We start from the raw sequence: 26,177 nt of genomic DNA on the forward strand, positions 1-26,177 counted from the left end.
TGTGAGTGAAAACTTTTGTGCATGCAGCTGCTTCTTCACTGCATGTGACTGTGCTCATTGCTCATGGCACAGTTGTTACTGGACTAAATGGTGTGAGTGTCAGAGTCCAATATGCTGCAGATGGGTTCTTTCAGACATTCCACACATGGAGTGCTTAATGTTTAGTACAACACTTACCTATTGAAGTTATTTGATGTTCCATGGTATTTTGATTTAGCAGAGAGATGCAGCAATACACTTAAGACATAATGTAATTACAAACTTCACTTTGAGTACAACAGTTGCACTGCACTCTCAACACAAATAGGGTTCACAACACAAATAGGGTTCTTATTACTGGTATTTATAATAAGTAAGTGCACTGCTATAATGCTGGGCATCCCCAGTTGCCAGGAAGGAACACATGGGTTGAAACCAGCTCAAGCCCATCTCTTTGTTCAGCATTTTCTGCTCACCGCATTTTTTCTATTCTGTGATGGGGAAAGATAGCTATGTATCTCCTGCTGTGCTGGTCTGGCCAGCTCAGGAGGATAGTTGCACTCTTGATTAATGGGCAAAACAGCTGATATAGGCAGCTGATGCACTCAGCTGATTCAGATGTTTATCTGGAGTAAAAATGACCCTCCAATCCCCTTTGTGTTGAATTCAGCTTTCTCTGTAGCAACTGTGTTAGGTCTCTCCCTAGCCTTCCCCAGCCTTCGTGATCATGTTGCCTTTGCCTGTCTCCTTGGAGCCTCCTCCACATGGAGTCATTGGTGGTCACAGCAAGCAGCTGGGCTTACTGATAACCACAGGGATTCTGCCCTGAGCATGCCGCCTGTGAAGAGATGTAGGTGTAGCAGGTGTGGAATGAACTGCCAAATTAAGTAGCACCTTTTATTGCAAGCCCTTACTGTTTGAAGTATTGCTGACTTCTGGACATAGGTCAACTACAGGTAGTTAACTGTTACCATGAGGACTTCGCTAGCTAACTTGCATTTCTAGAGAAGAAGCCCTTAGTGACACAGTTACATTGCTGCTAGAACCTATTAGCACTACATTAAAAATAGTGGGGTACATGCTGCAGCCACAGCTTTGATTATGGTATAGGTGGCTATTATATAATCAGTTAACGTAAGGTATCAGTCTCCATGAAGAATCACTTTTCTGTCTGTTAACATAGCATCTAATTCACTGCTAGATATTGTGTGGCATGTGAGACAAGACATGGTCAAATATTACTGTGGGTACAGCAAGTCCTGTGTAATTATGAATGTTTCTAAATGTAGTAGTCTTCCTTATCTAGAATCACACAGCTAGCACTTTAATTTTTTAAATAAAGGTAAATTATATATTTACCTTAAAAACTGCATTTGGAAATTCATCTTTTCATGTGTTTGAAGTTAGTTGATTCTACCTGACTGTCTATAGTAATTTCTTTTGTCTATAGTTTCAAACATTTTTTTTTTTTGTCAGGAATATTCTGTTTTTGAAAGTACAACGAAATATTTTATTTTTAGGCAGGAGCTAAAAATCCAACAGTGCAGTTCTTCATTGTGAATACCCTGGTTCCTGGTTTTGACTCTGCTGAAATTTCTCCACCTGAAGAAATAAGATCAGGGTAAGAAATTTTGGTTGAATGTTTGCATGTTTCCTTTGGTGAAAGAGGAGGAGCTTTTATGTGTGACTACCCTATCTTACTTCAGTTTATATTGTCATTTGACCCAGTCATGAGGCTCTGGTAGCAACAAGATTTACCAGAGAAAATCTGCACACAGATTATCCTTCTAGTGATTATATATAGATGGCATATTCCATGTATGTTATATTCAGAATGTGACAAGTTCTTGGCTCATCACACTCAGTGGAGTCTAACTATGGTGAAGTCATTTCACAGTACAACTTTAATGTGAGCAAGTTTTGGTATAATCAAATTATAATGTATGTATTCCAATTCACTGGAAAGAGGGGAAAAAAAAAAAAAAACTTAATGGAAAGTGAAGATTTGATTTCATTGGAAGCAGACTTCTTGCTGAGGCAAGGTATCATGGTTGTCTTCTGATTTATACTTAAAATGTTTGTTTTCTTTGGAAACATGGTGAAAACCAGCACCTCTCAAAGTAAATGGAAAATTGTATTTCTCAAAATGCCACTGGAAATGCACAACATGATATAAATGTATTTTGTAAAGAGCAGCTAAATTGATTTAAAATGCATGCATATGGGAATTGGTATCCTAGATCTTGGTTTTTATTTTCTCTTTTTAACAGCATTGTAGTGATTTTTAGAGGTTTGCACTTATGAAGATGTTTGGTGTGGAAGCAATCACAGGGTATATTGATAAACTTTGCGGGGGAGGGGGGAACAGGCCTGTTAGGTAGTGCATGAAGCTTCATTTTGTACTAGATGACCAAAAAGTTATAATTGGAATATCGATGGTATTTCATATCAGTCCTCACCAGTATAACATCTCTGTACTAACTGAAATACACAAGTTTCTATGAATGTTGTTCTGTACCCTTATTAGGATATTTTATTTTTTGACAAGGAAAGCTTCCAGAATCTGGAATGGCTTTGTTTTGCTGCTTTAGGACGGTAGATGAAACCTGTTACTTTTTGTGTGAATGTCCAGCATGAAACCCATGCAGCATTTAAATACCACTTGGCATCATGGGTACAGGGGGTTCTTGTTGGTCAACATGAGGATGAAGGCAATGAATGCTGCTTGTCTGAAATGATTTGCCCTAAAAATAAGAAGTAATCAGAGTAAAGAATTCTGGGTGGTGATTGCAGGAATATCTTTTCTAAGCAGCAAATGAGGAATGTATTATATATACATGTACATATATGTATATATAATGCTATAATGTATTCTTCAACGTAATTGAAAATTTATATTTCATGGGTTGTTGAAAACTGAAGGTGCATTCCTAATCTCTGTAATAAACTTAAATATTTATTATACTTACAAGCATTTCTCTCCTTCTGTCTTTTCCTTTCTTTTCCTTTCTTTTCCTTTCTTTTCCTTTCTTTTCCTTTCTTTTCCTTTCTTTTCCTTTCTTTTCCTTTCTTTTCCTTTCTTTTCCTTTCTTTTCCTTTCTTTTCCTTTCTTTTCCTTTCTTTTCCTTTCTTTTCCTTTCTTTTCCTTTCTTTTCCTTTCTTTTCCTTTCTTTTCCTTTCCTGTTCATCCTATTTGATGGATGATTTCTAGTATTATAGAATAGTTTGGGTTGGAAGGGACCCTATATACATTTCCATACAATATACATTTTCATACAATTCTAAACCCCCTGCCATGGGGAGGGACACCTTCCACTAGACCAGGTTGCTCAAAGCTCCATCCAGCCTGGCCTTAAACACTTCCAGGGATGGGGCATCCTCAGCTACTCTGGGCAACACGTGCCATGCCAATGCCTCACCACCCTCTGAGTAGAGTTTTTCCTAATATCTAATCTAAACCTACTTTTTTTTTTTAATTATTTTTAAACGATTACTAGTATCTATAAATGTTAACTTACCTAACTCTGAAGCAACAAAAACCGTGCAGCTACTTCCCCTTTTACAAATTAAGAGAAACTACTGATTGTTTTCCAAACAAGCTCCTGCAGAGATCTTTTGCAACATTGAAGTCTTTAAAAGACGTTTAGATGATATGGACGCTTAGGGATATGGTTTAGTGGGGACTGTTAGTGTTAGGTCAGAGGTTGGACTCAATGATCTTGAGGTCTCTTCCAACCTAGAAATTCTGTGATTCTGTGATTACTGGTCTGTTACTCTCATCGAAGCCACTGACAGCAGCCACGTTAAATGTCCTATAAACTTACCAGTCAAATATAAATGCAAAAGTAGACTTTTTTTCAAACATGATTTTGAAGCTGCAATCTAGAAATAAACCTAAAAGCGGCTGGTAACTGGTTGGCATATATTTTTAATCCATCCATGGTAATCGTAGTCTTTTCCACATTTTTTTCCACTTCCTTTTTTTTTTTTTTTCTTTCCCTCTTCTCTCTTTCCCCCATTTTATGATCATGAAGATATTCGCTCTCACAAAACTTCCCACGCATTTTTGTTAACTAACTTTGGGAAAAAGGGAACATGAACTTGGAACTAAGTCAAATGTGCAAATTCTGGTTGAAAATGCATACTTGCCTTGGAGGGGAGGTTTATTTTATTTTAGTTCATAAGGCTTCTAGGAGATAGGAGAGATCTAAAATAAGAAAAGAAGAGTACATCTAACAGATCGTAATGGTAAACAAATCACTAAATTTTATGTGGTATTTTTTAAAAAATAATATGCAAGAATATTCAAGAGAATGATCCATGATTTTTTTATTATTGTTTTTTGGATAGTCCAGTAGTTCATGTCAATTATTTGGTATTCTAAAGATGAAAGCAAAATATTCAAATAGTAATATCTGTTGTTGGTGTAATCTCTCCTTCCAATTCTAACTAATGGAAGCAAGTACTAAATTGAATTAAGATGTGTATTGCTTCAAGTGCTTAGCAGCAATCAAGTTAATGCAGCAAATATTAAAATTCCAAGATACAAGGCCCATACAACTTAATATTAAGAAGAATTTCCTTTAGATACACACAGTACATTGAATTAAGTCCATGTATGGACTGTCTGGAGTAGCTGTTATTTCATGCACCAGAGAATAGTGATCTGGCTGCTAGGATTTAATTGCAGTCTTCCTGGAAGTGTGTATGTACAAACTATAATTCTTTTGCATTTTTTGTATGAATAATAATAACCAATGCATCTGCTAACAACAAAAACAATTGACAACAACAAAAATGCCACAATTAGGTTTGCATCAGTGTTTATCCTTGGAAGAATACATTGAAATGAAAATAACCAGATGAGTTTCATTCACTGAATTACTGAATGTTATTGTATAATATATTATTACAGATAGGATTTTAAATATTTAATGCTACTGCTGTTTTTAGGGATCATTATTTGAGCGTTGTAACATGGGTGACAGATGAAAGGATCTGTTTGCAGTGGCTCAGAAGAATTCAGAATTTTTCAGTCCTCACAGTCTGTGACTTTGAAAATACTACTAGAAATTGGACATGTCCACAGGTGAGAAAACTGAGGTGGGAGAGTCACAATGTTTGATAAATGAGACTAGATAGGAGTAGAGTATCTCTGTATATTTATCTTTGTAGAAACATAGGCTGCTATAAAATAAACATAAATGTTGTGGGATTGTTTGTTTTATCTTTCTTAGGAAAAACAACGTACGGAAGAAAGTACAACTGGCTGGATTGGCAGAGTGAGTGTTCAATTTCTAAAACTGCAACATGTTAAATAACACTGATAATTAAGAAATTTTCTTATGAGCTTCTTACCAGTTGCAATGTTCTTGTGTGCAGGTCTGATCCATTCACTCATTTCATTTTACCTACATAGGAAAAAATGGTCTTAAACAGCGTCATAACACATCCCCACTCCCATTTTTAAAATGTTGTGGGTATGGCTTTCAGAACTCCCTAGTCTGGGCTGACAGTGCGCTGTGGGCTCAAGCTGTAACATCCTCCGTGACCTGTGCATCATGTTCAGTTTGTCAAAAAGCAGAGTGCTCCTTCCAGACACTTTTTTAATTCTGACCTATTACTTCAGTAGTGGTAGTTAGGAGAATACAGGAGCCACGATTCAGAATTCCATTTATAATGGGGGAGTTGCTAGCTATGCTGTTTTGGCTGCTATCCAGTTTTTCTGCCACCTCCAGAATGATCTAGGGGATAAAACATTAAGAAATGTATCCCATAACCTTCAAATTGAATTGGAGGAGAGGTTTAGAGGACAAGAATCAATTTTAGTGTTTCAGGTTCTCCCTGGTTTGTTCAGGAACAAGCAGTTCCAGGTTCTCCTTGTGTTTGTTTTCATTTTTGTTATTCTTTTGTTTTGTTTGCTTGTACATTTATTTATATTTTTCCTCAACCCCAAATATCCATTGGAGAGAACTGGGGACAAGATGCATACAGCTGACCAGATTAAGATTTTCATACACTTCTGCCAAAGCAATTGCTACTGTCTGGATGATGTTTTCGAAGCTGCCTCTCAATCCTTTTGTACATGGTAGAGAGTAGGCACCTAATGAACTACACAGAAGATCTGGGGGAAGTGAAGCAGAGATGCAAAAGTTCAGACTTGGAGGGAGAAATGAGTTTTAGAGTTTTTGATGAGAACACAGAGTACACTTTCCACTCCCGCATTTTCCACACACTGATTATGCTTTAGTCACTAATTCACTTTTGAAGTCAAAAATGAAAGTTTAAAGAAATGCAAAGAGGGAGGCAACAGCAGGGATGAAATCATCCGCAGTATGAAGATGAGAGATCAACCCACCTGCTGTCAAATTTGATATGGAAAGGAAGGCCTTAGCGCTGACACATTTTGCTTCTCTGCAGCAAAGGCTTCACAATTAGACAATGTGATGATCAAGCTGCAGACTTTGTAAACAGTTGTGCAAAATGAGAGGGCAAAATGCGAGTCTGTGCCATTAAACTAGGTTGTTGGTTTTTTCTTTCTTTTAAAGAGACAGCCCACATCTTAGGAGCTGTTGGAAGGAAAAGATAATCTCACTGTATGGTTCTTGGATTTGAGAAGGGAGCGGAAAGTAGGGAGGATCGAAGAGTGGATAAGGAAGATATCTTTATGGCTTTACTATTCTTTCTACTTACAGATGATAAAATGTCACTTGATTGATAAGGCATGTTTTAAAATATATAACATATATGTATGCGTGTGTATGTGCACATGTATTTATATACGTTTCATATGTTTTATGTACAAATTTATATATACATGCATGAAAATGTACTTCTCTCTTTCTTTATATAACAAGTATTATGTTTTTTTATAAAATAGAGATGAAATTTTACTTAATTTAAGAACGCTCAGAACTTTCACAGCCTGTGTTACTGCAGTAAGGCTTCCAGTTCATGAGCTAAGTAAGAGCTTGCTAGTTGACTTGAAGGAAAGTCACCCTGTGAAAAAGCAAGACCGTGGTAGGAGAGAAATTAGCGAAGTATTTGTCAGGGTGTTTTGTGCAAAAATATTGCTAGGAAAGAAGGTGAAACTATCTGGAGAATGTCTGTGAGGGTGTCTCAAGTTTTGTCATTGCTTACAGAGTGACTGGAGGCAAGTGACTATCTTTCTGTTTCACTTTTCATTTCAAAAATGGTTATAACATCTCAGAGAGATTGTGATGACTCTATTGGCTAGTTAATGTTTAGATGTTTTGGACACATATCACAGAAATAGCTTTTATTTCACTTGACTCAGTTTCATTCCTGTTTTTCTCTTTACTATGTGGAGCATATCCAAAATACAGTCAGTAGAAAGAATTAATTCATTTTCATCCCTCCAAATTGATAATTGGATAGCTCCTTCATGAACATATCATTCCAGTTTGGCTCCTCTGGTGTTTTGTATTCACCTACTTCCTAGATCCTCTTGAAAAGCATCTTGTTTTCTTTGAAAAAGAGGGGAACTTTTTCATTGTCAAGCTTACAAAAAAACAAACAAACAAACAAACAAAAAAAAACTTCAAAGTTCAGAGATGTGTTCACAAATGTGTGTTTTAAAATGGAAATTCAAAGAAAATGTGCTCGCAGTGTTTACATTGCTACAGGTCACAGCTTCATGTTGGACAGAATAAAGCAATGACTTTAAAGGTAGAAGCGTGTATTGTTTCCTTCATTTTAGGAAACTAGGAACAGCTGTAGTTCAAGAGAAGGAAGGGCATCCATCATTACCAGAGGATTAATACTTGGGAAATTCTGCCTGTAAGGTGCTAGGAAATATTTTAAGTGTTTTTTACTGTCAGGATATTAGCTGTGGGTTCTACCTACTAAGTCAGCAGGCAAAACATCTCAATGAAATATTGTTTTAAGTATTGAAACTTCTGTTTAGAGATATCAAAACCTAAATTTATCATTTTGGTTTTGGAGTTTTGTTGTTTGCTTTAATAGACATCTCTCTGGTGTTCAAGTTTCAGCCATCTGTCCCTTACTTTGCACCCGACAATACTACTTTCTACAGAGTATTCAGCAATGCAGAAGGATACAAGCATATCCATTACATAAATGGCTCAGAGGTAAGTTAGAAGTTGTAGGACTGCCACTTCTGACTGGTGTTTCTGCTGGTGATCAAGGATCTTCATGTTCTAGTTTTTATCTTGCCTTTCTTTCCCTGTCCAGGCTCCACTACCTATTACTACAGGAAAATGGGAAGTGATCAGCATAGCAGCTGTAACCAATAACTTTTTGTAAGTATTGTAAGTAATATATGAGTTCTTATCAGGAGGTCTTGTAACAATGAAGTAGGAGGGAGAACAAGAAGGTGCTATTTAATTTAGTAAAAATATTATCTAAACATGTGAGATAATCCTTTAAATATTGCAATGTGTTTTAAATACTTTACCAAAACCAATGTTTTGCTCTTCTAGGTACTACATTAGTAATGAAAATGGTGGGGCTCCAGGAGGAAGAAATCTTTATAAGTAAGAAATATGTTCTACAGTATGAGTAAAAACTTGTTAGTGAAAATTTTAAGAAAAAGTATTATGAAGTAAAAGATTGGGATGTTCACAGTCTAATGTGGGATTCTATATATGATATTTAATTAAAATCAATATAAAAGTATGAACTGTAAAAATAAATAAATAAATAAATGAAAAATGTAGTATTTTTCTGTAAATTTAGTTGATAAAGGAAAATTGTGAAAAGAAGCAACAATCCTTAAGCAACCTGCCCCTAAAGAAAACCTCTCATGCTTTTACTTTTGCTATGATAATTCCAGTATCAACTAAAAACAAAAAATTAAAGACTGCTTTATCTGTTATTTATGTCAATAAGGGCATTGCTTTTGAATTGTATCAAATTTCATTGTCATCTTATTTAAAAACATATATTTGTGTTGAGCACAGTTTAAAAAGAAGTATTTTATCTCTGAAATGAAGCTCATCTACTTTGTAGAGTGCTCTTGGAAAGCAGTCCAAATCCTACTAAATGTGTTAGCTGTGATCTGAATCAAGAAAGATGCCAGTATTATTCTGTGTCCTTCAGCAATGATGCACAGTATTATCAGTTAAATTGTCATGGTGAGTACATCCAGAATTAATTGACATAAAAATGACTCGCTGTTTAGTTGGGTGGGGAAGTTCACTTTTTCAAGATCTTGATACACGCTGTGTAACAATTATGTGTGTTGATATCATTGGATAGATGCATTGGCAGCAGAAAAACATACTCCCTCCTAGGCTTAAAAGCACCTTAATAACAATTACAAGGTTAAAAAATGATAGTCCGATCCATTAATAGACCTGAAAGGGGTGACAAAACATTCCTGTCCTTTGTGCAAGCCTGAATCTCCTCAGGAGCTGCCCTTATAATAGGTGCCATGTACAATGTTCTAAAAATGATAGTGAACTGCATCTACTACAGAGCATGTTGAATGAGCAAAAACAGCCTATCCTTCAGATTAAATTTCCTTTATCACAATTGTTTTGTGACAAAGGGAAGTAAAGCCTTACTTCAGGGCCAGATAATAGATGGAAATTTCTCTGCCAGTGAGGCATTTGCAGACTGAAAATTATTGGTAATGCTCTGCAGGAAGATTTGCTTCTTTTTTTGCAGGCTGTTCCTATAGAGCACTGCACACAGTTGTGCAATCTGAGGGAATGTGCTGTGCATGGAGAGCTCTGCTGGTAGAAGCAAATGGGAGGAAATGTGAGGGCAAGGCAAGCAACAGGCTGGGTGAAGTTATCTGTGGGAACAAAATTAAGATAGGTAGCACTGTTCAAAGAATCCAGTGAGTATAAACATATGTTATGCACTGGGACTGCAGTCCCAGTGTGTTTGTACTAGGTAAAAGGGATAAATTAATCGGACGGTGGGGAAAAATAAAATCTTCCTTAAAATTTCCTCTTGAAAAATATGTACCTCAGTACCTCACTATCACATGGTTTGCCTGCAAAATTGTTTGGGTATTTTATGTGATGCTGTGGTTTGAGTTTGGGCCCCAATAACTGAAAATGCAGTCTCTGCAGATTGGATGGAAATGCATCCTGAGCCTTTGTGATTCCCCGACTCACAATTACTTTGAGAGTTTTATTTTGAGACAGCGTGCAAACATTAAGGTTTTGTGTTTTGTTAACAGGTCCTGGCCTGCCCATGTCTACTCTGCACAGAAGCAGTGATGACCAAGGTGTGAGATTGTCTTAAATTATGATTTGTGTTAAACCAGGAACTTGCACTAGAAATTTATTTTGATTTTATTCTCATTGCTTAGTATAATAATTAAAACATCTCAGTTTTGTCTGAAATGAAATTTACCCTTTCTTTCTCTACTATAGTTTACCAAAAGGATAAACTATATAGCTCAGCATGCATTTATTCGTACATTATTTAACATTATTTTACATTGTGCTAGAAAACAGTAACTGGTACATGTCTTATTTACTGCATAATTGTTCATTTTTTGTGAAACTGCAGTTAGACGGAAAATGCAGAAACTCTGATAAATTACTGAAGAAAAACTATACTGTAAACATTGAATTATGAGAAGAAAAACAAAAACTGCAGTAAACTGAGACTGCAAAGTAGGTTGCCATCTTTTCAATTTGAATTTTAAAGTGGTTCATAATAAGAGCATAATGTATTTGAAAATAAAATGTTTGTTCTTTGACTCTTATTAAGTCTGTCGTTTAGTCCTCAGGTACTTGGAAAATAACACTGAACTGGACAACTCACTGAAAGATATTCAGATGCCTTCAAAAAAAACTGATTCCATTACTGTAGGTGGATACAGTAAGTTCAAAAAACACATTTTACTTTTTTCTCCCCATTGCTCCAAGTGTTTCAAGCTCCTCTGCTAGAAAGCACGACTGAAAAGATGGGTGTAACAAATATTTTTGCAGTTACTCCATACTTAAGACAAGACTTCTTTTATTTTTAAATCCCCAAACATCCTGATTTAAAATATGCTTTTTTTTTCCTTTTTTTTTTTTCCCATAGCATAGTATCTTGGAAATTTTCATGATGCAGCTTAACTCCCCTTTCTTCAATGACAGTTACCTGAAAAATAGTAGTCTTTACCACCAACTTTTTTTTTTTTTTTTTTTTTTTTGCGGGGGGGAGTCAGGGGAGAGGGCACAAAGTTAATAAGCATGTTAAATTAAGTTATGTATTCAAGTGAGCCTTAATTTATGGGCGCAAATATTTGTTTGGTTACAGCAGGTGGGGACAGTGGAGAAGAAATACAGTTATTATTGAAAAATGAACATGCAACGTAGGAGAAAGCTTACAAAACTATTTAGGCTACACTTCAAGATTACCTTTGACTTTCTGTTGGAGAATATTTTGATTGAATAGTCACATTGTTGAAAGCATGTTCATGCTTCAAGATTGCACCAACTTGTGAATAATGAAATGTTAGAAACTGAACCAGTAACACTTTGCTAATAGTGCTAATATTTGCATGTCTGGGTACAGATGCTTCCTTGGCATGCTCCTTGGCTGAGGAACATCAGATAGAATGGCAGTAGTAGGCCTGGTACCTGTCTTAACTGTTCTTGCTCCAGCGTTTGCTGCTAGCTTTTCTCTTCATGACAAACTTCTTCCTGAGAAATGAATGTTCTTAATGAAATTATATTTTATAAACTGTATTGATTTCTCTCAATGATTGTGAACTGTTCTTTTTGATGCCTCCCTCCTTCCGCTGTTATCTTATTTATTTAATAACTGTCTTTATGTTTGTGTTTTCTGTCTTTTATTTTAGTCACGTTTTTACTAGGGCTAAAGATGAAATCTTCCAGGCAAGATGGAGGTTTAAAGAGGAGGTTTCGTGCTGTCAGTTGTGTATTCATCTTTTTATTCTTCTTTGTTCTTACTACTTCATCTCTTCAGGGTAGAAGTTTTTGGGTAAGGGGAATCTATTTTTAATGTCACAAATAGGAGAAATAAGTCCATTTATGTAGTCCTACTTCAAGTTCTGAGTCTGCTTGCAAATCCATGTGTGTACTTATAAAATTAAAGATGACTCCTATGATTATAGAGTACACAGATGATGGAAAAGAAGTTAGGTGAAGACTTACATTTTTTTTCAGCATTTTGGTGCCTTGTATTTTCATATCAGGACAAATTCCTTTAATACTTGCACTCTAGCCATTAACACAGTGCATCATCGTTATTTCATGCTTCCTTTTCAGTATCCATCATTTTAAGATCAATGAGCCAAACAATCAAGCAAAAAATGAGCAGATCAATCAAGCCAATTGCAAAACTTACCTGGTGTGCATTTAGAATAATAAGCTAACTCACTGACACCTTTGGTAGAAAAAGTAACATGGATGGAATCAGAAAAATGTTGCCTGAGAAATAGATATTTGGGTATGTTTCTGTGATGGTTTGCAAACTATTGTGCAAACCTATCTGGAAGGTAGATAATATTTAGAATTTAGTGCTGGGAGAAAAATTAGAGTAGAGAAACGTTTGTGAGCTAGTGTTAGATTTCCCACTGCAGACATACTTAATTTTACATGTAAATGTATAAAGCTACAAGACAGCATGTTGATTTCCTAAATATTATAATTATATATATATATATTTTTAAACATTCCAGTTATAGACTTTCTGCTAACTTTGCTGTAAAATATTACTGACTAGCTAGGAACCTTTATCTGTATATGTTAGGACAGTTCAGACAAAGCTATTTTTAATTGACTCAAATGTGTCCTTGTATAAATTACAATGCATGTTGAATTTTTTCACTGGAGAACTGACTGAAGTCACACACTCTTCATTTTCAGACTTGTGGTATCAAATGATACTGCCTCCCCATTTTGATTCATCAAAGAAGTACCCTCTGCTCCTTGAAGTGTGAGTATTCGAGATACATGGAAATTTCATGTTAATAATCACTTTCATGTACTTCAGATTCTCTTAGTAAGATTAGAAAACATGCCAATTACTTCTTGAAGGAATTTTAAGAGAATGAAAATGAGGTGCATCCCAGTTTGTGATAGATTCCTGTACCCTGAAATGATGTAATGTTTATCAAGTGCCTATTTTGCAGGTGGCAGTGAAGCAGGTATATTCTGTATCTTAATTAAAAGCCAGGATGTTAGTGTTAGCTTACCACCTTCTCTGCTCTTAGAGTTCCTTAGGAATAATCTTGAATGAAACTACATTCCAAAATTAAACCTTTAATAAGCTATTTATCTGAACGGTAAAGTCGTAAGTATGGCATTGCATTTTCTCTGTGATGTTTGACAGTCAACTGTTGTTGGCAAACTGCATCCTGTGGTCAAAATTGTATTTGTTGTTTTTTCTTAAATTTTAGACCTTAGAAGTCATAATTATAAGGTTTTAAGATTTAGCCCCTTCCTCGCCCAAGTATATCTGCTAACTGAAAACCAAACTAGATTTTTGTCTGTGATGAAAAGCAAAGATGTATTTTTATTTTTTCTTTCAAATATTGGGCACAGCCTTTCCTTTATCAACTCGAGTAATCTTGGCTTGTCTCACTTTCTCAAAATATTACGTGAAATCCTGGGAGAACCTATTAGTCAATAAGCAGTGTTGTGAAGTCTGGAGGAAGTGTGCTAAGCCCTTAACTTTAAAGTTGAGTAGGTTTAATAAACAACGTAAGTGTACCTTCAGTGCCAGTCCTGTATGAGGTGAGTGATGATGTGCAAGCATGGATGCTCATCAGCAATTGCCCAAATGCTGAAGGGTGCAGACCTAAGAAGCTGCTTTGGCTTTGCTGCTTGTTTACTGCATGAGCAAGTTGTGCAGCAGCATTGTAAGGAAGAAGTGAGTAGCTCAGGAACCATTGTCTTTTGTCTGTGACTGCTTCTGGAGCACCCCCTCACTCTGCAAAATATCTGTTGTATCTGCCTTCTACATTTTGGTAAAGTGATTGTCTTGCAGCTTATCAAATTCAAGGAGTAAGAGAAGAAAGTGAGATAAGGCATGTCAGGTCAAGCCAGTAAATAAGCTAATACAAACTTTGCCATGGCTTGCCTATCCCTGTGTTAAAAAGATGAAAAAAAAAAATCACAAAATCATTTTTTTGTGGAGAAAAAGAAAGGTGCTAAATCTGAATTTAAGATGTGAGAGTTATTTGCAGTTAGGTGAACAAATGACCAGACTATTATTCTACTAATTTTTTTTCTATTCTGAGAAGCAAACTAAAAGCATAAAATAAGATGTGTCAAACTGCAAACACGTGCTTTTTCACCCATTCTTCCTCAAGCATTTTTGTTCTTGGTGGTATGTTTTCTTCTAACTGTAAATTACTGAAAATTAGCAATTAATTATAACAGAAATGTTAACCTTTTCTTTTGTTTACCAAGAGATTATTCCTCAAAGAAAGCAGCTGTTAATTTTTAGATACATCTTTATTACAATGCTACCAAATCTTATTATATAATTTTTGCCTATTTAACCTTCTAATGAGCAGTTAGTGCTCTTTGCTTGTTAAGATTTCTTTTGGTTTTGGTTCTGTTTTTATCAACTTACCCGTGCCTTTGGCAGGATCGCTTCTGCTTCATAGTGATCTTAAGAAATTCCTGCAGCAGTGAGAGGATCTGTAGTGTGCAGAAACAAAGTTAGATATCGAGAATTCCTAATAGCTTTTCTTTGCTTTCAAAACTGGGAAAAATGGGTTGTAGAGCAATAAGATCCACTTACTTGTTCATTTCTTACTCTGGTGGGCCTTCTATTGGACAGCAGCTAGAGAGTCCAACATTGCAAACATAATTTTACCATCCAGGTGCTTAGTCTGATTTCATAGTGCTCAAGTGCTTCCAAGTACTTTTATTTTAAAGTTAAAATTTAAATCTTTTATTCCTTTTTCACAATGTGTGTAAAAATAGTTTGCTTAGACTGAAAGGAACACTTAATTTCACTGATGAAACAGTAAAAATGCAGAAGATAGATTCCTTTTGTTTTCATTTAGGGAAGGCTGTTTGCTGATTTCAGACTTTAACCAGATAAATGAGTAAACAGAACAGAAATAGCTGAACATCATCACGTTGAAACTCAGATATGTCAACACACACAAGGAAGAATTTGGTTCAGATTTCTGATAAGCCATTTAAAGTCAAAATCAATAAAGTTTCTTATTACATTAAAAAGCAATAAAACAAAATTTAAATTTCAAAAAGCATATTGCTTTTAATGTCCAAGCAAGTATGTGTGTGGGGTCAGTTGGTGATGCTTTTCTTTTTTACTCAGTCTAGTTTAAAAGTTTGCCCTTCTTTGGTTGCTGAAAATTGTCAGGAATGACTGTGCTTCAAATGCTCAATGAGAGACTATGTGAAGACTAAATGCTTGAATTCTCTGGGACTTCTCATCCAGGTATGCAGGACCTTGTAGTCAGAAGGTGGATTATGTCTTCCGGATTAACTGGGCTACATATCTGGCAAGTACAGAGCAGATCATTGTAGCAACCTTTGATGGCAGAGGAAGTGGATACCAAGGGGATGAAATCATGCATGCAATAAACCGAAAACTGGGAACCTATGAAGTGGAAGATCAAATTTCAGCAGCCAGGTGAGCTACAGTGAAATGGTCAACAAGTGTTCCTTCTTTTCCATGCTTACCGTGCAGGGAAACAGGTGAATGTTTTGAATGGTCATCTTGAAATTACTGGCTAAAACATAAATAAATTCTACATTCATTTTTTTAGAATGTCATTTATGGGCCAACCATCATTTTATGCTTAAAAAGAAAGAAGTTAAGGCTTTAATAACAAGTTTACCATATTGCTGTTTTTATAGAGGTGGTAACTGTCACATTATTAACTAAAGCACACTATGAATGAATGGGTAGCTAAAAGTTTTACTCCAAGCTTTTTACAGGTTTCTGTTGTGAGTGAGACTTGCATGTGCTACAGTTCTCAGTATTTATATTGTAGTTGATCTTCAGCACTTGATCTATGCTGTAGAACCTCACTGAACTTAATGGTGTCAGTATGACTCTTAATCATATAGAATTCAACTTCTGGGATTTGCCTTTGGGGATTTTAAAATGTTAATGAGTTTAAACAGATAGTGTTTCAGATTTTTTTTGTTCTTTTTTAAACCCTCACTTGGATTTATAGATGTTGATGTCCCTTACTGCTGCAATTTGAATGTAGCTTTTTTACTTAAACAAAAAAAAAAGTGGCGGGGAGAAGTGCGTGTGTGAGGAGACAGCGACAACTGAGGGATCTAACCTAATTCCAGCAAATGATACAAATTTCAGTGGGTGTTTAAGTGTTTTTGCAGACCTTCCAGGTTTTACAGTCATTGTGAAGTGGGACATGCTTATTCATAGAGGTGAAAAGGGCCAACATGATGGAAAATAGGCACATCTGTATCATGGCAGAGACCTGCAATCCATTAAGCATTAAATTATTCTGTTTGCTTTTAGAAAATTTTCTGAAATGAGCTTTGTTGATAAGGACAGAATAGCTATTTGGGGTTGGGTAAGTACTCAAATTAGTTTGGCTGGCTTATTATTTAATTGTAACATTTTTTCTGGTGTCAAGGTGTGTTTGTTGCATGCTTTCTAAGTATGTGCAGGACTGCATGCAGGATTTTGAACTAAATTGCTGATGGTGGGCACCAGTGAATAAGTTCTTGGTGGCAAGATGATGCCAGTGATGCCCTTAGTACCTTTTCTTATGGGGATAAACACCACTTTGTTGTATGAAGTCAAGTGTGTAATGAACTGTAGCAGGAGGGATTTTTTTTCTACGGAAATGGAGAACTTAATGCATTCCAATCTTACTCCTTATGAGTCTCAGGATGACTAGTTGAAGAACAGTCCTCCTGGGGCTAGGTTGGGGGTTACGTATCCTGGGTATCAAACCTGTAGGCCAACAGAATTTCTTTTTCTTGAGTTTTCGGATTGTCAGCCTCTCACTAGGTACATTCATTTTGCCAGGTTAGATAACGTATTCATACGTGGGTTTTTAGTAAGTACGTGTAATTACCCATACATGGATAATTAGTAAGTACATGTGTTAGCTTGCTGATCTCATTGAGAGGACCTGAGTATTGAAGTTGGAGCAAACATGCGGCTTTGAACTAAAGTTACCATTTGCCTGTAATCTATTTTCAAGACAAGAACGAGATCCAAAAATTACTCTTCTTTTTGAATGTGGGTGGTCACATTTTCTTAAATAACCTCTTCAAACTACAGTGAGGGCAGTCATTTGGGCAGTCGGTGACATTGTTTAGGTATCTTGCTGCCTGAATGCTCAAGTGTGTCAGATATTTACTCATCTGTGTATCAGGATAGACTGCAAGTGAATTTTCTGTGCATACCAAGAAGTGTATTGCTGCACAGTTCCTCCCACAGACTCAGCAGAAGATCCTTCACTCCCCAGTCACAGTCTTGCTCTTGACACTTTGGAGGAGAGTTAGCAAGTGAGCTGCCGTAGGCCTACTCTGAGGGAGTTGTAAATTTTTGGGTGCCCTGGTGCAACTACTCATCAAGCGTGTTGTGGGCCTCTGCTCTGCTTCCACCCACTTCACCAGCATGGAGAGGGACACAGCGGTTCAGCAGTGTCTTGTTTCCTGTCTTTCGCTGCTGCCTACGGTGCTACCAAACACTGTCATTCCAAGCTGAGTCACAGTTCAGTGGCGTTTGCACCCCTTTTCCACAGCAAGCACTCATTCATCAGAGCCACAGCTGCCATGCGCTGTTTGATGCCTGTTTCCCCCACTGAGCAGGCTGGGTGAGATCTGACCCAAATTCAGAATGGAGTTCATTAATATGAAAACTGCTGAGCCTATAAATGTCTGGTGAACCATTTAGCAGATGGGCCCCATCCTTTTCTTTCTGACTAAAATAACAGCAATGTTTTCTTCTCAGTCTTATGGGGGATATGTGACCTCCATGGTGCTTGGCTCTGGAAGCGGCGTGTTCAAGTGTGGAATAGCGGTTGCCCCTGTGTCACGTTGGCAATATTATGGTATGTGATGGCTTCCTTGTTACAAGGATTCCCATATGTCTTGCAGTGCACATGCTGCAAAGTGTTGATTCATAGTGCAGAACTTTGATTATCTACTAGATGCCATGTAAATGCCATTTGGTCTGTTTTTATGAACTCATGGGTATTGCATTTCAGAATTAAACCAGTTTCCTAAATCTTATTTCTTATTTTAAAAAGTCAGATCCACAATTCCATATAATCTCTATGACCTTTAACGATGCAAAATTGTTATAATATTTGTAGTAATACCACAGTGTGTCTGCAGTTGTATTCCAAAGCTGCTACGTGTTCTGAGGAGCTGAGACCAGTACTAAATGTCAGCAATCCATCAATAGTAGTCTGTGTGTATTTAAAATGCTACTTTTTAAAAAAGAACTGTGAGACCTAACATCAAATTTTAAGTCCTTAAACTTGTCTCTCAAAATGACAACAGAATTTGAATTTTCTCTGTATTTTTCTTTTTAGAGTATAAAATCTGGATTTTATAAATCTAGTCTTATGCATAGCTTGACGCGAGCTAAAACTGAACAAGTGGACTAGTCTATACATGCCTCAGGCTTATACTGTGTAAGGTTGTATATTGCATGAGGCTATAAAAACAGTTGTAGAGGACCTCCTCCCAGATTAAAAAAAAATATGTAATTGACAATATAGTATGTGTTAATACAATGTGACTATATATTGATATTTTTCTTGCTTTGATACATCCAAAAACTTTCAAAGGAAAGCTTTCCATGGCAAATCTATGCTAAATAAAGGTATAATTTATTCTGCATCTAGCATAGAGGCTGTATAAGACTGTATTGTGTGCTCTGGCTAAGTCAGCAGCTCAGAGCATACTGACGGATATTTGTAGTAGTCTATTGGGGATGTAGAGATGTTTTTAATGTTTTAGACATGAATATTACAGAATGTCAGGGAATTTATTTTTTTTAATTTTAAATAAAGATCAGTATCTTTAAAATACATTTTGAGTTGATTAGATAAAAGAAAGGGTTATGGAGGCATGTATATTCAACGCCAAAAACCTGTGACAACACTGGCGAGAAATCCAATGGATATTAGAATATGGTGAAATAGTGTCAGTTTGTATGACTTAAAATAAAGCAGCAGATCTACAAATGTGATAGGATATTATGCTGAAAAATCTGTGGAAAATCAAATACTAAATTTTGACTATATGTATATGATAGATACTAGCTGAGTCCCAAACTACTATATTTTCATTTCATAGTTTTTAACTAGTAAAAATTTACATTAAATTTCTCAGCTTTATTTTTTTCAAATGCCAGTTATTTACTGAAAGATTTTCAGCCATTTTCTTAGGCTTACCGAAAGAATAACAATAAGGTAACATTGACACAAAGTACTTTATTAATATTCAGCATTCAGGTGACCATGGCAACAAGATTAAATATTCTGAATAATGATGGTTACCTACATGGCTCATTGTGGAAAATCTGTTTTAAATCTTCTATCTCTTCTTACTTTCCAGTATGCGTTCTTTTTGTGTGTAACAGACTGAAATTTCTGGTAGGCAGAAATACTGAAAAACTAAGTAGTATATTCTGATTTTTTTTTATTACAGATTCAATATACACGGAGCGATACATGGGCCTTCCTATAGAAAGTGATAATCTGAAAAACTACAATGTAAGAAAGAATTCACTTAATTTCATTTCTATGTGTTGTTTCTTTTCTAAGCCACTCTGTTGTTCTTTACACAATCTTGTTCCTTCCCCAGGGGAAGAATTAAGTGTTTCATTATTCCAGTGTTAATTGTTGCATTGTGCTTTTAGAGGCTCTAGTTTCATGCATTTGGATTCAAACAAGGCAGTTACCTCTTGCTGTATGCTGTGGCTTTTCAGTTGTTTTTTTTGTGTGTTGGTTTTTGTTGTAATTTTTGTCGTGTTTTTGTTGTTTTGTTTTTTAAGTTCAATTCCATTTGGCTACTTTACAGACTGTAAAACTAGCTGTAAAAACAGTTTTATTTTAATCACCAGGAAACAAATTTGCTTTAAAATTTAATATGATCATGGGCAAAGTATGTTTTATTTAAAAAAAAAAATGCACTGCATTTCTCTGAAATTTATTTAAAAAAAAACATAAATTGGAAAGTTCACATCATATCCATGTTGCAAACTTTAGTCAGGGAAAAAAAAATCTCTTAGGAATCCTTTACAGGTAGGCAAATCTGTCAGTACTCTGATCCCATACCCAAACTGCAGACCAGCTGGAAGCCAACATCATCATCAGGGACAGAATTTTGGCCTAATCTCTATGAACACAGGGTTTCTAAACTTTAATCTAAAATAACTGATGTTTGTCCAGAAATTAGGGAATTTCCAGGTGTTTTATTGGGAGCAAAATACCTGTTGATTGTTTATGTTCATTAAAGAGGAGTAACATTGCTCCTCTGTGTACCATTGCAGTAGCTGCATTTTGTTGCCTAAAGGGCTTTTTGAAATTCCAGGCAGCTGAGAGTAGGGCAGAGCTGCCCAAGCCTTCTGTAAAGTGTTAAATTTCAACCCAAGGTTGAAATACAGCAGCTCTTGGAGAACAGTAAGTAATCTGAGGGGTACTTTGTCATTGGGATTTTTCAGAGAGGTTCAGCCCTGGTGATGCTGGAAACAAACACGTATACTAAAGCAAAAGAGATGGGGGCATTCTCTCGTTTTAGCTTGGTAAATAGGTTAGAAAACAGCTTAGGAATGATTGTGTCTTGGAGGGGGGGCTTGAAATCAGTGTCATGGTTGGGGGGGAAGGCTGGAGGTTGTTGCGCTGACTTGAAAGTATGGTAAAACATTTAAGTACATGCATATATGCGATGAAATACGGACTGGAACGCCTGTTTTGCCATATTGCTACAGTGATCTAGTTTTGTCAATTGCTGTATGAGAAGCCCTGGTCAAAACTGAGGAAATCAGCTGTGATTGCTGGGAGACTTTGTACTATGTCTCTCTGAATCAACGAGCTGCTCAGACCCACTGGGGACTGACCAACAGCCTGCAGCAGCCCGCCTGCCTTTTTCCAAATGTGTTTCTTTAAGGCAGTGGGAACAGTAGGAGGTCTGTGAGGTAGCAGTGTAAATAGAAGTTACTGTCGTTGTGTAGAACGAACGTTAACGCTCTGGGTGCACAAAGTCATTCACCAGCTTCACGGCACAGATGGCAACAGAGGACTGTTTAATCCTTTCAAGCCAGGAGTCGGATTTTCTTGGCATAGGATTCATTGCTGGCAATGGCCACGTTGAAACTGCCAGTACCAAAGAGCTAAAGGTTTCAAATGTGTTACTCAGAGGACTAATTGGGGAGAATGGTGGTTAGATGGAGGAGGGGTAATTGCACAGATCAGATTGTCACACTTCACTGCTCCTTCTAGAGACAGGAAAATGCAATTTGAGGAAGTCTTCGTTCATTGCTAAAAGCCCCAAATAATGCATTACTTGGAATTTGCTTTTCCACTTAAACCTGGAAGGGCGGGTGGGTAGCTCGAGAGGTGGGTTTGTTGCTTTTCATAAAACAACAGTGGAAGAGTCATAGGATTTTGTTGTTACTGAAGATCATTACTGACTTCAAGCAAGGAATGTGCTGGGCTGTAGCCCCTTTCTTCAGTGCCCCAGACCCCTGGCCTGCCTCCTGGTCCCTTACCCACTGCTAAGGGTTATTCCCCGAAATGAATTTGTTTAGCAAGTTGATGCAAAATATGTACTGAAAAGCTCTCCTAGCTGAACCTGTTAAAGCATTTTTTGAACTGTTAACTTCATACTGTCAGGTTTGCATGCTGCATCATATATTGTCTATCCTACTGCATCCAGTGTAAACCTGACTTGAAAGGTTGCATAAAATCTGCACTGTGTGCCCTGGTTTAAAACAAATGCGACTGTGTACACATCTGCTTAGAGCAGATGTGTGCTGCTGGTGCCTTCCTAATGCACAGAGTATTGCTAATGACCATGATGTGATATCATCTCAAGAAATGATATCTAGTGGTGTTGAGAAGTACACCCTACCTTTGTGTTACTATGACATTAGGTAGGGTGCACATTGATAGATGAGAAGTCTGGCTTGTTAACAGTCTGAAGGATGGCTCATGATCCTTTGAGGAGGCTAATTAGGTGTGATCAGTGCCTTCTAGGTGAGTTGTAGGGTATTAAAAGTTAGAGCTTTGTAAAAGAAAGGAGCAAGCATGGGTGGAGCTTCCAATATAATTGTGAAAACATCAGTACAGATCCTAGGCTGAATGGGAGAAAAAAACTCTCTGCTTAGGAAGAACCGTCCCTGACGTAAAGGACTTGAGACTAAAATGGGCCAGAGCTACAGAGGTCAGATGCAGTAGCCATGTAAAGCATACCAAAGAGACTGTTCAACTTGTGAGATTATTTTGCAGTTCACTCTGAATTTGATATGCTTTTGGCAAGTGTTTGAAACAGTCATAGATTTGGCAATCCTTTTCTAGCAGATTTGAAATGTTCAGTCCTTAAGAACTGCTGCATCATTAGGTTATGCAAAACAGGGTACAATTTTGTAAATATGCCATCTTGTACTGATTTGACATTTGTTCTATTATCTGAGAATATGCTAAAGGGAGAGAGACCTTCAGTTTCAGCCAAACCTTAACTTGTTTGTTGAGTGCTGATAAAATGTTGACTGCTGTGTGATCTTTAGAAAAGCCAGTTACACTCAGCAGGGCCTAATTCTCAGCACTTGTACACAGTCCCTTTTCAGAACCATTGTCATGACAGTGTAACTATGAAAAGGAAAAGGGTAAATTAAGTTGCATTTACATACAGTCCACTTGGGGTTTGTTTTTAGCTGTTGTTTTAACTGTGTCTAACTTCAGATTACTCCCTACCCTACCATCTTTATTATTAATTTTTTGGAAGAAATACTATGTCCTTAAAGTGCATTTTAGGGAAGGGACTCTCTGTGTTGAGTATGGGTACAGCAAGTCGTAAATCATTTGAAAGTAATTAAAAAAAAAAAAGTATCTCTTTTGTGTGCACCTTACTTCTAAAGTATTTTATCTTGTTTAATGCTTGGAAGGGGAAAATAAGTGACATTTTCTTTAAAACTGCTTTTGGAAAGTCAAATTCCCAGAATTGTACCTCAAGTTGGCCTTCCAGTCAGAAGGTGTGCTGTCCCTTAAGCCAGCGTTTATTTGCTGGAAGAAAGTTTATAAAGATCCATAATTTTGCACATGCGCATAAGGCAACTTGTTTCATTCAAAGGATACTGCGTGTGTCATTTTCTTTTTTAATCACTGGGCTGATGCTTTGTAAATCATTCCTTTGGTTGGCTGCTGTACCAGTGCTTCTTGCTGAAACATAATCCCCTCTGCAGATTTTGGTGCTCTTACCTAGCAATTCCTACTGTATGATCCCAAAATGTTTCAGTGGGTGGTGTTATGCTTCCAATGTGCATGGCTTTCTATACATTATATGGGACTTCTGCTGAACTGCATCCTTCCTTTATCAAAAGATGGCAAATACAGTGTCATGGATTGGAGGTGTTTTGTTGCTGCTTTTTTTTTTTCTCCCGATGAACTTGTTTTTCAAATGTGGTTGAATAATCATCACAGAGAACAAATTTCACTTATGAAAGCTTGAAGTATGCTGTTTTTGCAGAAGGGAAAAGGGATTTAATATTTATCTTTGCTTTAAAGATATTTTGAGTGTGTGTGCAGATATATAAGAAAAGCAAAACATTTCTGTTTCTTGGTATATAATGTATTTGACGTTTTTGTGTACTAAATACAAATTCATGCACAAGGATACAGCCTTTGTATGAGGAAAAAATTATGCATACTTTTGTTTCTAATTTTTACTTGTTTTCTTTGTCATAGTAGCTTTTAAGTTGCAGTACTATAGAGAGAACTTCCACAGGGATTCAGGCATCTTCAGCAGAGAACCCATATAATAGTGCTAGTGGAAGGAAATTTCATCAACGTATTGTACCATTATTTTGGGTAGTTTATCAATCCTCCACTACCTTACATTGTCCATTTTCTTTTTTCCACCCTCATGGCAAAACATTGTCCTGTTCCCTTTCCTTGTCCAAATGCAGTCTCTGAAGTCTTTACTTCCCTCATTCTTTAGCACCTGGTACACCTGCTTATAGTGCTCAGGTGATTATTAGGCCCTCGTAAGTGTGTCACTTAAGTAAGTGTTTTGAATTTATTGAGTTAGTTGCTGATTATTTTTTCATTGCCATATTATCTTTTAATTCCTAAAATGCAGCTTGACTTCTATTTATAGATTTGGTCTAGTGTTTTGTGTTTTTTTTTTTTTTTCTGTCAGGCATGTCTGTATCACACTTGGGGGAGAGTGTTCTTTAAAACTTCTCGCCCATATTTACTTGAGAATGAGGACATACAGGCTCTGTTGAATTTAGCTACAGGTAGACTGTAGTATGCATCTTTGTGGGGAAGATAATGGACGTAGTCTCTGTAATATCTTCTCCTCACTATCATAGGGTGCACTGTTGCCATGGCAACATTTTTTAACTTCTCTGCAGTATCACAGAAAACCTATGGCAAGTGGTGTGCTGCAGGCTAACAACGTGTTAGCAATGCATTAAATGTCTATCTCACTCACAAAACTCCTTCCCCTCTGGAATTGCCTGTTACTTTTCAGACATAACCCTTGGTAATAATTGCAGACCAGTGCAGAATGGTTTGTGTGAGCACAGTGCTGTTGGGTATGTGAACATGCTACTTTGTGGGAGGTGGGCAAGGGTTGTTGCTTTTATCTCAGGAACCCCAGACTGTGTCAACAGGAATCAGTCAGTTGGTAGAAAATCATCTTCTAACAAATAGCACCTTTTTTTTTATTTTTTTCCTTTTCTTTAATTTCAGAGTTCAACAGTAATGGCCAGAGCTGAAAAATTCAAGGAAGTTGAGTATCTCCTTATTCATGGAACAGCAGATGGTGAGTTGCAGTTAATTAGACATTTTAGTATTACAGACAGGTTTGCAATTCTACTACTGACAAAACAAAAGCATGAAGGGGCAAGGCTGTTACATTTACGTCAATAAAATAATACAGCTTTCTGCAACTAATTTGTGTTTCAGGCAGCAGTGCTGGGGAGTCTTCTGTGTTCGTTGTTTTGTTTTTTCCCCCATAGTAGTACAGAATCAAAATTTTGTTTACCTTTTTCCTTTTTTTCTTCCTTTTTCAGATAATGTTCACTTTCAGCAAGCAGCACAGATAGCCAAAGCTCTTGTGGAAGCTGAAGTGGATTTTCAGGCAATGGTATGTCTGTGTTTTGTTTATCATATTACAAATGAACTTATATTATGAGAATGGTGCCATCAGCTGCTTGTAGTTACATACAAATCAATTGCCATCTTAAATGAAAGCTCACATACTTGCATTTCACCTTCAGTAATTTAAATCTTAACATAACTTTCCATGTATCTACTGCATAAGAGGAAAAAAAAAATGAAGCAGTTGCTTCTCATATTTGATCCTGTTTACCTAATCTTTCATTTTGTTCATTTTTCTGTGTTCTCAGTCAGGCTAGTCCCAATCTTAGAGACTATTCAGCCAACTGTGGGTGTATGCTATCTTACTAGATAAGAAAATGGTAACTTCAGTTAAGTCCATTTCTTTACCCAACATATCCTGTCCATCATTTTCAGCGTTTCTCTACTAAACTTGTTAGACCCCATAGTTGCCCCAGCATGCTATGCATGGGAACTCCCACAATAAGGTGTTGGTGCTTCCTTTACTACTTTTTCCCAGACTTTGGGAACACTAGATAAAGTACAGAATGAAGGCAGGTGCACCAATGTATATGAGCTGTCCTTGAAGGGTTGAGGTGGTGAGAGTGGACAACCCTCTGAACTAGCCTCCATATGGACAAGTAACGTATATATTTTGTACTTAGCATGACTAGCTGGTGTATCCCACAAAAATCAGAAACAGAAATCACAGTGGCCTCAATGCTGAATTTAGCCTCTCAACAGCTGGCTGAATATTTTTTTGGTTTGTTTGTTTTTGTTTTAATGATGTCTATGACATTTGGTTTGTATGATTTGGGTGTAGCAAGAGGTAACATTCTCTATGTATTTTCTTTCCTGCAGTGGTATACCGACAAAGACCATTCCATCACCGGTCAAGCACATAAGCATATTTATACTCACATGAGCCATTTCATAAAGCAATGTTTCTCACTGCCCTAGCACAGGAATG

The 26,177-nt window shown here is 36.7% G+C and overlaps 1 protein-coding gene across 1 annotated transcript in view; it reads left to right on the forward strand.

Annotated features, from left to right (window-relative positions):
- Positions 1 to 26,177, forward strand: part of DPP4 (dipeptidyl peptidase 4) — a gene marked incomplete at its 5' end in the record, with an annotated part of 38,843 nt that extends 12,666 nt beyond the window's left edge. The window contains 17 exons of the mRNA XM_084289486.1: positions 1,500 to 1,600; positions 4,933 to 5,068; positions 5,217 to 5,261; positions 7,986 to 8,090; positions 8,194 to 8,261; positions 8,442 to 8,495; positions 8,971 to 9,095; positions 10,154 to 10,201; positions 10,705 to 10,803; positions 12,804 to 12,873; positions 15,358 to 15,552; positions 16,414 to 16,468; positions 17,863 to 17,962; positions 19,572 to 19,636; positions 24,839 to 24,911; positions 25,162 to 25,235; positions 26,069 to 26,177. Coding sequence (XP_084145612.1) covers positions 1,500 to 1,600; positions 4,933 to 5,068; positions 5,217 to 5,261; positions 7,986 to 8,090; positions 8,194 to 8,261; positions 8,442 to 8,495; positions 8,971 to 9,095; positions 10,154 to 10,201; positions 10,705 to 10,803; positions 12,804 to 12,873; positions 15,358 to 15,552; positions 16,414 to 16,468; positions 17,863 to 17,962; positions 19,572 to 19,636; positions 24,839 to 24,911; positions 25,162 to 25,235; positions 26,069 to 26,167 — 1,512 coding nt within the window. The 3' untranslated portion in view covers positions 26,168 to 26,177. The remainder of the gene's footprint in view (positions 1 to 1,499; positions 1,601 to 4,932; positions 5,069 to 5,216; positions 5,262 to 7,985; positions 8,091 to 8,193; positions 8,262 to 8,441; positions 8,496 to 8,970; positions 9,096 to 10,153; positions 10,202 to 10,704; positions 10,804 to 12,803; positions 12,874 to 15,357; positions 15,553 to 16,413; positions 16,469 to 17,862; positions 17,963 to 19,571; positions 19,637 to 24,838; positions 24,912 to 25,161; positions 25,236 to 26,068) is intronic.

This window comes from Netta rufina, assembly GCF_964035555.1.
Source record: "Netta rufina genome assembly, chromosome: 6".
NCBI classification, from domain to species: Eukaryota; Metazoa; Chordata; class Aves; order Anseriformes; family Anatidae; genus Netta; species Netta rufina.